Source organism: Corvus brachyrhynchos, unplaced genomic scaffold (genome assembly GCF_000691975.1).
Source record: "Corvus brachyrhynchos isolate BGI_N302 unplaced genomic scaffold, ASM69197v1 scaffold597, whole genome shotgun sequence".
Taxonomy (NCBI): domain Eukaryota; kingdom Metazoa; phylum Chordata; class Aves; order Passeriformes; family Corvidae; genus Corvus; species Corvus brachyrhynchos.
Genome location: NW_008239000.1, coordinates 1287874 through 1299609, shown reverse-complemented (window position 1 = coordinate 1299609; position 11736 = coordinate 1287874). Strand labels below are relative to the sequence as shown.

Sequence of the window (11736 nt, the reverse complement as noted above, 5' to 3'; positions counted from 1 at the left end):
TCTCCATGCACCCTCTCCCCATTTCCCTCATGACTTCTCAGGCTCATTTCTTAGTCTGACCAAAGAGATTTAAAATATCACAATGGCTGAGGCCAATGCACCCTATTGCTTTCTCCAGAGAGGTTACATACAAAATTATTAGTCTGTTTTACTTCTTGACAGGCCTTTAGCTAAAGATTGATGCCATCATTACATCTGTCATGATAGGTATAAAATTAATCATGAGTGAGAGTGGGCGAACAATCAGAAGCGACCACAGTGAGCTGTGCTGGGGATCTTAAAAGCCAGGACAAAATGTCCTATGAGTTGACACAGTCGGAATAATGCACAACTCCTTTTAAATGAAATCTATCAACCAAAGGGAAGAAATGTTGTCCCTAGGCTTACATTTCCAGGAAGGCAAAACCTCTCTCTCTCAGGGGCCTTTCCAATCAAGTGACACAGGGTATGTTTCATACAGCTCTGAGATCTCATTTGTCAAAAACAGGTAAATAAACACACAGCTCCCGGAATGCTGGAGAGAACCTTTGAAATATTACCCACCCTAAACTAGATTAGGAAATGCCACTTCCTGCCAAAGGAGCATCTACATTGTGCTGAATTTCTGGTTTTGGTTCCTTTCTCTGAAACTAAACTGCAATACCCTGTGCTCGGTTTTGAGCTTTACCACATCTCTGTCAGCCACAGACCAAAAAAAGCAACCTGCTTCCTTCTGAGAGCCCAAGGAATATAAAGCAGCTCAGACAATGACTGGACTATGAAACCACATCAACAACAAAAAGTGGAGGAGATGCAGGGACACGTTAGAAAATAAAATGTGCCACAGGTGCTGCATCCATCACACCAGCCTAAAAGGCTGAATGAAATTGGCTTTCTGTTTTAGGAGCTGCTACAACCCATCACCTTCTCGGCCATTACTGTAGCCTCAGTAACAGACCTTAGCTAGGGTGATGTTCCATCTCAGGCTGCAAAACATCCTGAGAAACCCCTACCAGCAAGAGAAAAAAAATCTGTTCCAGTGCAGTGTCGTGCCAGCTGGACAAAGCTTCTCTACTGAACAGGAATCATTCCATGGAACTTCTCACAAGGACCCAGGCATTCCCTGCAGCTACTCGAGGCATGTGTAGGAACCACTCACTTTTGCAGGCCCCGTTCTCGGCGTAGTGTCCCGGAGGACAGTCAGGAAGGCAGTGATCCCCCAGGAGCAGGTGACGGGCGTTCTGGCACTTCAGGCAGACGCTGCCGGTGTCCCGCAGGTTGGCCACGCACTGACGGCAGAGGGGGTGGCAGTCTAGAGGGAGCAGGGAACAAGGGACACTGAGCACGGAGGAACAGCACAGAACTTTGCTGAGAACTCCAGGAGGGTGTTAGGGATGGAACTGTGAGAGCGCATCCTGCTACCCAAAATTCCCGCATCCAAGGAGCATTCCTTTCCTCTCGCCTCCTCCTCATCTCGTGCTCTTCCTGAGCACCACAACATTTTCTCTTTTCCTCTGCATCCCTCCTGCCTCATTCAAGCATCCTCTTTCCCATCCTTAAGTGAGCTTGGGAAAGCTTTGCACAAAGCCAGCTCAAAGCCCTTTGCTTCCCAAGACCTTTCTCTGATTTTGGGTGCCTCTGCCTACAGGTTTCTCTTCAGCTCCACTGGAAGCCTTAGGCACTCACCTCCCTCTGTTCCCACCGTGGAAAAATGAGGAACACAACCTGTACAGCTGTATGACCTTCTCCTGTACTTCCTGCTGTTCACATTTTCCCACACAAATGAGACACCCATACCCCGAAACAGCCACTGCAGCCCTCAAAGCCAAGCCAAGAGTGGCACTGGAGTGCCTCAAAACCTTTTCGTTTTTCCATTTTTCCCCAGCAGGACACAGGCTTGTGTCTCCTGACCTCTGCCTGAACTTAGGTGCTTCAAAAGATGTGACAACAAGCCTTTTGTGTGCACAAAGGTGCAGTGTAAGGCAACCTGGAAGCCAAATTAATCCTCATTATGGTAATTGAGAAAATTAAAAAGGAAATGACGACTGTCTTGAAAGAAATGTAATAATGAGGCTTGATTTGAGTACCTGGCCTCTTGTCAGATTTCTGCTGCAGGTTCACCTTTCTGTCTTTTGTCTCCTGTGACAGCATTACTACAGATTGTCAGGCAATCTAATTTTACAAGCTGAAGACAGGCTCACGTCAGAGCCTGGAGGAATTCTGCATCCACAGCTGCAGGAGCGCGGCAGCGGCTGGAGCCTCGCCCCAGCTGACGTCTCCTGCATGTCACACACAGGTGATTCTTACCAAACACTGCTGCTGCAAAAGCCCAGAAGCAGCTCAGAAATGGATCCACTCCTGACTGCAGGCAGGGATCCAAGGTCCTTAAAGCAGCTGCCTCCTTCACCTCCTGCTTCTACAGGGTATGTAATCCATCGAGTTTCTGCCCCACGCTCTCAGCCTTGGAGCTGGGGAATTAATGGCCAGAGCTGGGGTAAAGGTGTGCAGGAAGACACTCTGTGCTTCAGATAAAAGCAAAGCAGCACATGCAGTCATGCTCCCAAACTCAGTGACCAACCTCAGAGGGGCTGGCTGCAGCTCACAGGGGTTATCGTTCTGCAGCTTCCGACTGTGCAGGAGAACAACTCCATACCCAAGGCATAAATCCCATGAATCTTCACTGCCAAAGATCCCAGACCTACACTGACATTGGAGTGGAAAGACCTGCCATCTCTCTGGAGTCCCTGGAGCCAGAAAGGATCACATGCAGCCCACCTTAAGGAGCAAGGACTGTGAGATCATCCAAAAGGCCCTGAGCACCTGTAATTTGTACGCGCGGGCCTGGAGGTGGGGTGAAGAGTTTTAGGCACATATAACCAATAAAATTAACATAAATCCAATTAGATTTTTTCTACTTCCACGTTTACCTGGTAATATGTCGACTCTCCTTACTGCTAAAATAATACTCCTCCACTTTAATCTCTTGCTGGAGCCACTGGTCTCTAATAAAGAGCTTTGGCAGGGTAGAATGAGTAACACATCTGGTCGAAAGGTTTCATAAACAGAGCATAAAAATGAAGCTGAGAAAGTGTAGGGTATCAAACAGTCAGTATCTGCAGTAAAAATCCTAGATTTTCCCAAACTAACACTTAAAAATCTAAGTATCTACAAAACTCTGTGCTGCTGCAGCGGAGTTTTCTCTTTGTGAGCCTCTCTTTTTGCTTCCACGAGAGGAAAGAGTTTTCCCAGTTACTGTTTTAGGATGAATCAGCCCCATCACACTCTTGTTCCTTTGCAAGCCTGGAGATCAAAGCACACACAACACCAACAAAAAACCCAGGGCTGACGCTCATGGCGAATTTGAGGGACATTGGGGAGCGAGTGAGAGAGTGAGGGAAGAACTGAAGTGCTTTGTTTAGGGAGAGATGATTTCACTTTTTCACAGCAGGCTCCCTTTGAAGCGAGGACTAACAGAAGGGGGATGTTTTCTTTGTGCTTCTCAATAACACCCCACAGCCCTACTTGTTTCCTGCTTCTGCCTTCTCCCTGTCAATCCTCCCTCCAGCTCAGCCAGTGGGCACGTTACAGCCTGTGGCATTTGGGCTTTCTGGAGCCTTCACATCCCCAGCTGGCTGCAGGTCAGTGCAACACAGTTAGCTAATTCCCTTAGACCCCTTCCAGTATCCCAACTGGATTCTTAGGGAAGTCTGTCACCACTTGGCTTGTAGTCCCAACGCCTCGCTCCTCATCCTCCTGAGACTACTGACTTGGCTCCCACTGTCCAAACAAAATGTTTTCCTGCACCCCTTCCAGCTGGTTCTGATTTCCTCTTTCTTCACCTCTATGCAAAAATAACCCCCATCACCTTCCCTATCACTGGTCTTGCTAAAAAGCAACTTTCATTGTAAAGTAGAATGGAATTACTTACATGGATTTCCAGAGTTACTTGACTTCCACACACTCTTTAGCTTTCTCTTAGCAAATAAAGCAAGAAAACAGTGCCCTTCCTACACAGAATTTATCTGTTACAGATTGTTTTAAGACAAAAGAGGCTGTTGGGGAGACAAAATCCTCTCTGAAGTGTTTGTGAATGCTCACAAAGGAAACCAGAGGCATTTCTGCCTCTCAGCTCCACCATTTGCTAAGCAATCACCCGCTCATATTGTTTAAACATTTCTCCCCTCTTAGGGGCTCTCCAGAAAAGCATTTCCTGATGCAAGTTTTGTGCTGAACTCTAAGGTGAGGTCTGAGGCTTACGACAGAGCATGACTTAAAATCAGGGCTGAAAACACCACACGCCTTACAGGCACCTCAATGTGCAAAAAGTCTCTGGTATCTTACAGTAAATCCAGAAAGCAAATCAGTATGGTTGGTTTAAAAGGATACACACCGTTGACCAGGATTTTTGCCTTGCTTTGGTTGTTGGAATGGTTTTTTTGTGTCTCTTTTCCAAGACCTGGAAGGGAATCTGTCACTCAAAACAACCAAAGTGAATTCTTGCTGAAGTGCAACCGCGTTTGCAGGGCTCTGCCTGCATCCTGTGAGAGCTTCCCTAGGCAGTGTGAGGTGGGAGATCCAGCTGGATGGTGCTGGGCACAAAGGAGCCCAGACCAAAGCAGGGAAAGGATTTTTCCTCCTCTGGCAGCTCAGCTGCTGATTCTGTAGGAGACTGCACGCCAGCGAGTTGGTGGAGCTAAGCCCCTCTCGCTCTGCTCAGCAAAGCTCCAGCTCTCTGTGATGATATCAATGTCTCTCTAAAAGGACAGCAACAGCTCATTAATTTTACAAGGAACTGAGTATATTTCTTGCTGTCAGAGTGTCCCTCCTGGAATTTTAAGAACAAGGCAGCAAAGCTTGTTACAGGCCCCCTCCTGAGCGAGCTCTCCCGGTTTAGCTTTGAACGTTCTCCCAACTGCACGCAGCCTAAGAAAGCAGGGCCTGCGGAACACGGGGATTGGGAGCTCCCCTGCAGCTGGAAGATGCAGCTGGAAGATAAGACTGAGCTGTGGGGGACTCTGTATCTGTGGGTGTTCGCAGTTTTCTTTCCGTCCAGTCCCTCTGCATTTGTCTAATTGCCCTTCCATGCAGTCAGGATGAAAAGATAACAGGGAAGCTTCCAGATCAACAAGGAAATTCGAAATCAGAAAAGTGAGGGCAGGGGTTTACGAGCAGGACAAGACTTTTAGCAATGGCTGGGGTTTTTTAGACTGGTGATTGCAAGGTTTCCTGAAGCTGAATCGACTTGGACAAGAGGGAGAGGGAAATCACGGAGTGTTTCTGAACTGGGAAAACAAAACCCACGGAAGCTGTGGGACTCAACAGGGGATGGCTAAAGTCTCAAACACATTCCTGTACATACACTTGGGCTATAAAATCAAGTTAGTCAGTTGAGCACTCTCAGGGAAGAACTGGCACAAATTCTGGGTGCCCAAAACAGAGCTCAGAGACTCGTTTTTTTGAAAGTTTAGCACACTTTGTCTTTCTTCTGCTTAAATGTGAAATGCTTATTTGATTAACTGCTGAAAACAAGACCTTTTTTTTTTTTTCCTATTGACAAGGCAAATGTTCCAATCCTCATTCAGGTAACATGCACAATAACACCATTAATTCCCAGGCAATGGTTTGGAGTGACAGCTGGTTTTTTCCAGCCTCTGTGAAAGGTTTTCCCCTCCAGGTCCATAAAGCATGGCAGGTGACTGTAATGCACAGCAGGCCCTATAAGTCGTAACACAATTCTGCCTGGAGGGTTGGGAATTAAAGACAAATGGGAAGATAATTGTAAAAATATATTGCTTTGGGAGGTGAAGGAAAAAGCTTTGTTAGATTCTGATGCAAATCATATCTTACGAGAGTGTCATGGGTTTTAATGTTCTCTTTTATGGGACAGCTGCTCTTTAACTGATAATTAATAACTTGCAAGGGCAAATTTAGCATTTCAATCAGTGCTGAATGAGAAGAATGAGTGCAACTTAACAACCTGGATGTGGAGCTCTTTATCTCTAGGAGAACTGGCAACAAACATCCTTTGCTTAAACACCAGACATAATTTTAGCTCAAAGAGCAACACGCTTCAGACTGCAGATCCAGGGCCAAAGCAACTTTTTTGTCAAGGCAAAAAACCTCAGTTGTGCTCCTCTGCAAGGGTTCTCACAGCTTCATCGATGCATCCAAGCACATGGACACTGAAAGTTCCCATGCCACAAGGAATGCCCTCCACACTTCCTGAGGGAACCCACTGCTTCCAGTTCCTGCCCAGCTCTGTGACATCTCCCTGATCACCTGGGATTTGGGGAGCAGGCTAATTGGTCCATGACACCAAAAAAGGGGATAATTAAAGCAGCAGAATTAACTCTCCTCAGAAAGAATCCTGGTTGGCAATAAATGGTGCTAAGGTTTTCCCAACGAAATTTACATCTAGAAGGCCACTTTTCCACAGGATTTCTTCCATAGGGAGCACAATGCAAATTAATGGGGAAATAAGATGGAAGAAATAAAGTGCATAGAGCTCTGACATGCCAGAACATGAATAAATACCATTGTATCCCCTGAAATTGTACAGGGCAGAGACACCTCTTCACACTGAAATGCTGAATTATTTCAGATTGTAATTATTTGACTGTATGAAACATCTTCATTCCCCAGCCTGAATTCCTAAGGAGCTGTACAGTACTTTTAGGATATTTTCTTGCTCCTCACACGCTTTCTTTCCCTGCTCTTTTTGTCTCTGCAGAGAAAACAATCACTGTTGTTTAAAAGGAAGAAATGGTTCATAGAATTAATCTGTGGAGAGCAAAGAAACAAGTCTTTCATAAAAAGACTACCCAAGACACAGATGTAAGCAAAGTGAAGTCTCTGTGAAAAGGAATCATATTAAACTGAGAACAATAGCTTCTCAATGGATATATTCATTACATCTAATGCATTTTTCCCTTTTCTTATGATTCCTTATCTCATTTGGAACTGTTCAGCCTGGATTAAGCCTCACACACCGTAGCTTTTTTTGACACAGAAAAAAAAAAAAAAAGGGCTTGATAAAGCTCAGAAAATGTTGGAGCAGTTCCCAGGATATGTTTATACGTGTCTGTATGACGGATTAGAAGCGATTTTTCTTTTTAAACAGATAAATGCAATCAGTGGTTTCAGATGATGGGCTTAAGTGCAGGCACTGAGCACCCACACAGCATAACCCCCATGCAGAAATCCTATTACCTCCCAAAAATGCACACAGCAACACTTACTGTGCCAGTTTTTCTTTAGGGCCCCATAAACTGCTTCTTTGGATCACAAATTTTAACTTAACTCCTTTTCCTGAAGGTCTGAGCAGGACCTAAGCAGCTTTCCTGGCAGCATGAAGGAGCAGGTTAATGGCACAGACACAGATCATCCCACAGCAGCTCCCATTACTCACCCACACAATACCCCACCAGGTTGAGGTACTGCTCCTCCTTGCAGCCTGTCCTGCACTTCCCACGATCCAGAGTGGCATGGGGGTGGCAGGTGGAGCACTCCCAATCAGAGGGGCCATGGCATGTCTTGCAGGATGGATGACAGGCTGGGCAAGAAAATCAACACTCCTGGTTATGCTCGTGGTGCACCCTCTCCCCTCCCTCCCCAAAACACCAGCTCCCACCATCATTCACTCCTACAAAACATGGGCATAAAATGGTCTCATGGCACCAGGGACTGCAGGGCTGTGGTTTGGAAGGCTCTTACATCCTCATTCTGAACAAACAAGATGAGGAATGGGCTGTCAGTTTAAAAAATGTGATTTGTTCCCTACATTAATCAAGGTATAGATCTACACACAATATAAGAGAGAGAGAGACTGGCTCTGTTACTCCTCCCTCCAGCATATCCTTGTGCATATAAAAATACGAAAGTGGGATGCACAGGGGAGATAAATTAAACTTCTCTTGGGACTGTATGAACACCATTGTGGAATGAGTTTGATATGCATGAGAGGAAAAATGAGGAATGATTTCTTCACCCCAAAAAAAAAAGCCTCAAAAGCAGGAATCCCCTGCCAGCTCATTAGCCATTCTGTCTGCTAAAAGCTCAACAAAGAGATGGCAAAGAAAGTGGCTTAAGTGCACTCAAAAATATTTCATGGACTGTTTCTCTGTCCTTCCAGCTTTAAAGACAGATGCCAGATTTCCATGCTACAGATCTGAAGGAGATAAAAATACTACGGCTAACAGTCAGTAAAAAATTCTTAAAAACTACTTTCAAAGCTCTTTCTGAATAAAAGGACACAGCTTGCAAGATGCCACTTTCCTGACACTGAAATTTAAGCCTGAAACCACGTAAAGCAGCACTCAGCAGTTACCTCAGCTCTAAGGTGGCAGTGCACACTTCAAAACTGATGAATCTTTACAATGGCCTGCCAAATAAATCTATTTATAAAGTTGTTCCTTGGCTGAATCAATTGAATAAATAGAGTAATGGACTTTAGAAAAGGTTTTTCTCTCTAAATTTGAGGCTTTGCCTAATAAAAGTATTTTAATTTCCGGTGCTGTCCATTAAAGAGTCTTTTCCACAGCACACAAGCTAGGAACACCATTCTGAAACCAAGCACGAAGTATCTTCAGGGAAACAGTCCTGAGGAGAAAAACGGAGTGTAATTTATGATTCCAAGTGTTCACCTCTCTCCCATTAGGAGGAGATTCCATTCCCTGAAATTGGACTATCCTATTCTCCCCTGAAAATACCTAAACAGCTTCATAAAAATCTGGCAGCATCTCCAATTGCACTGAGAAATGCCCGCTGGGAGGTGCACGGCACGAGAGGCAGCAGGGCAAGCTGCAGGGGCACTCACAGGAGCAGCGATGCCCGCGGCCGAACAGCCCCTCGGGACACGCGGGGAGGCACCTGCCCGCCAGCAGCACTTGGGAAGCCGGGCAAGCCGTGCAGTCCTGGGAGGAATTCCCCACGCAGCCTGCACAGGAGGAGTGGCACTCTGCAGGGAAGGGAAAAACAAGAACACACAGAAAGCCAAATTAATTCTGGCTTACTTCGCTTGTTACTGCCTCAAAATATGGCCAGAATTGCTTTCTTCCCAAGGATGACAGGAAGGTATTTTTCCTTTACAGGATCCTCTGCTTGTGAGAGGTAGAAAGGAGTACAAAGTGGAGAGCAGTTCCTGAAGGTAAGGAGCAAGCACAGACAGCTGCATATTTAATATTTCTTTGCACCTGCACAGTTCATTACTGAAATGCAACGCTGAGCTGCCCGATGCCGTGTGATGCTGTTGTCCTCCCTGGAAGAGCCCTGGGGTTCTGCAAACTTACCAGCTGCTGAAATCACCTTCTGTTATCACCCTGCAGTTACTCCAGGCAGGGTTTTCTATCACTGAACAGCTATCATCAGCCATTCTGGAGCAAATATCCACAGAGGTGGACTGGCCACCTGAAGCGAACGCTCATCACGAGGATGATCCAGCACGAATGAAGAGTACAGTTAAAAACTGCACTTCTTTCCTGGTACTGACCCAAAACCAAATCATCTTCAGCTAAGCCATCTGATTAAATAAATAACAATATATAAACTCACTAGCTAAAAACCTCATATTTACTAGAGCAGCGGTTGGAGGCCACAGTTTCCAGTGTGTGAGTTGAACACAGACTTCTGGACTCTGGGGAAACAAGACACAGGGCTGGACAGAGGAGATGAAATTAAATAGAATAATTTATATAACTACACTTCGCTGGCTGCCAGAGAGATCTTTAAGGTGCCTTCCAAGCCATTCTGTGACTCTACAAAACCAGCACTTTGCCCTACATATGAACATGCTTCTGTTCTGCACAGTGCTGTGGATTTGCGTTTTCCAAAAGGTTCAGCCTACAAACCTTGTGTGAGCATTTTATAGTGAGAGCTCAGAGTCTGGCATCTTGAATGCTCACCTCTTTCTACAATAAATCAAACTCCTACTCTAATGCCACCAGTGACACAGCAGAGCCAAAACCACAAGGGCTTGTGCTGGGATTCTTGCCCCGTGACATAAATCAGAGCTGTCACTGAGCTCTGCTCAGGTGTGTTCACCCACCTGAGGCAGGAATATAGGGATTCCTTCACACAGTTTCTACACCACGACCTGGACTTAGCCAGGAAAACCCATTACCTGCCAAGGAACAGCCACTGCATGGATGGTTCACTACACGAATGCCTTCAGGAATCAGTTCAAAGTACTGGGTACCTGTCTAGGGCACTGTTTAAGACAGAATCACTCCACCAAAAAAAAAAAAAAGAAAAGCCACTTCTTCCTTTATAATATCCTCTAAAGCAAAAAAATGAGCTTATACTCATTCCACTGAGCTGAGACAAAGAGATAAAATCAAAATAAATGGACTTTAAATTATGTCCACTTTTAAAAGACAGGTTTTTTCAACAGGAAGAAATAGCCATCAGTAGTGTTGTTACTATTGCTATTACTACTACTTTACTTAAGTCACTATCTCTCTGACTGGTGGGAAACCACATGTATCCCCAACGTACATCACATTACCCACTTTTCCAAACTCTAGCCTTCATGGAAATGCTTCCTAGTTGATATTTCAGGAGAAGTGATGGCAGGGCATGTAGCAGAAGACCTTCCACAAAAGAAAAGACTGCTGTGGGATGTCTTGACCTGCTCCAAGGGCTAAGAAGGAGAAAGCTCAGTCTTTTTTGAAAAGGATTTAAGGATTGATCCAGCTTCAAAGTAAGTCAGTGCTAAAAATCATGTACCCAGCTTCAATGGAAAGAAAGCTACACTGAGCTGAGCAGGCTTGAACACAGGCACTTAAAAAGAAAGTACCAGAGTCTTTTAGTCACGAGTCTTATGTAGATTACATTTTCCCTCAAAAGTACTAGAACATGCCATTTTGAAAGTTACAGAGTTTAAACACTGATGGCAGGCACAGGGCTCCCAGCACATACAAACCAAACATGGTACCATGGTACGAACTCCCCCCGAACACCCAAACCCCAGGGCTTTGAACAGCTGTTCTCACCTCTGCAGACTCCTGTGCTATCCACATGAAACTGGGACTGGCAGTGGGGGAGGCAAAGGCCATGGAGAGCTCCTTCCCTGGGCAGGTGAGGCTGCAGGACGTCCTCGGGCGCCCGGCATCGCAGGCACTGCGTGGCCCCTGGGCCGGCGCAGGAGCGGCAGGGTGGGGGGGCACCTGGACACAGAGGGAGAGAGCCATCAGAGCCACAGCTCTGGGACAGCTTTCCCAGAGACAATGACAAGGCCCAACAACCTGTGCTTTCTACAACAGAACAGGAATTTTAGAAAAATACTTTGACATCGTTCCCCTCACCCCCGAGGAACAGCTCTTTGCCTGAGTAAAGCTGATGAACAAATAAAAAATTGCAGCCCCATGCCACAGGCAGCCAATTCTCCTTTAATTTCTCGAATTGCAACAGTGAGCTCCATCTCACTGGGAGGGACAGCGAGAAATGACAGTGTGAAGGGCTCACACGAAGCAGAAATTCACCTTCCGAATTTTCACTTTTCCCACTGCTGCAAAGATGACCTCGGTCTTTGCAAATCTACCAGATGTACGTGGGATTTCATGCCAGGAACATGTGGAATTTCATACTAGGTATATGTGGAATTTCATACCAGCTGCACGTGGAATTTCATCCACCGCTTAACTCATGTTGAGAAAAACTTGGAAGCAATGTACATTTATTTCAGCAGCATACACCAAAAAAAGAAAAATATAGTCCCTGAAATCACTAAATCCTGGGGCTGTGAAAGCTGAAAGCATGTGG

The 11736-nt window shown here is 45.7% G+C and overlaps 1 protein-coding gene across 1 annotated transcript in view; it reads right to left on the bottom strand.

The window, feature by feature from the left end:
* Positions 1-11736, bottom strand: part of FRAS1 (Fraser extracellular matrix complex subunit 1) — a gene marked incomplete at its 3' end in the record, with an annotated part of 113990 nt that overhangs the window by 43775 nt on the left and 58479 nt on the right. The window contains 4 exon segments of the mRNA XM_017738949.1: positions 1139-1291; positions 7388-7531; positions 8795-8935; positions 10968-11141. Of these exon segments, the coding sequence (XP_017594438.1) occupies positions 1139-1291; positions 7388-7531; positions 8795-8935; positions 10968-11141 (612 nt within the window).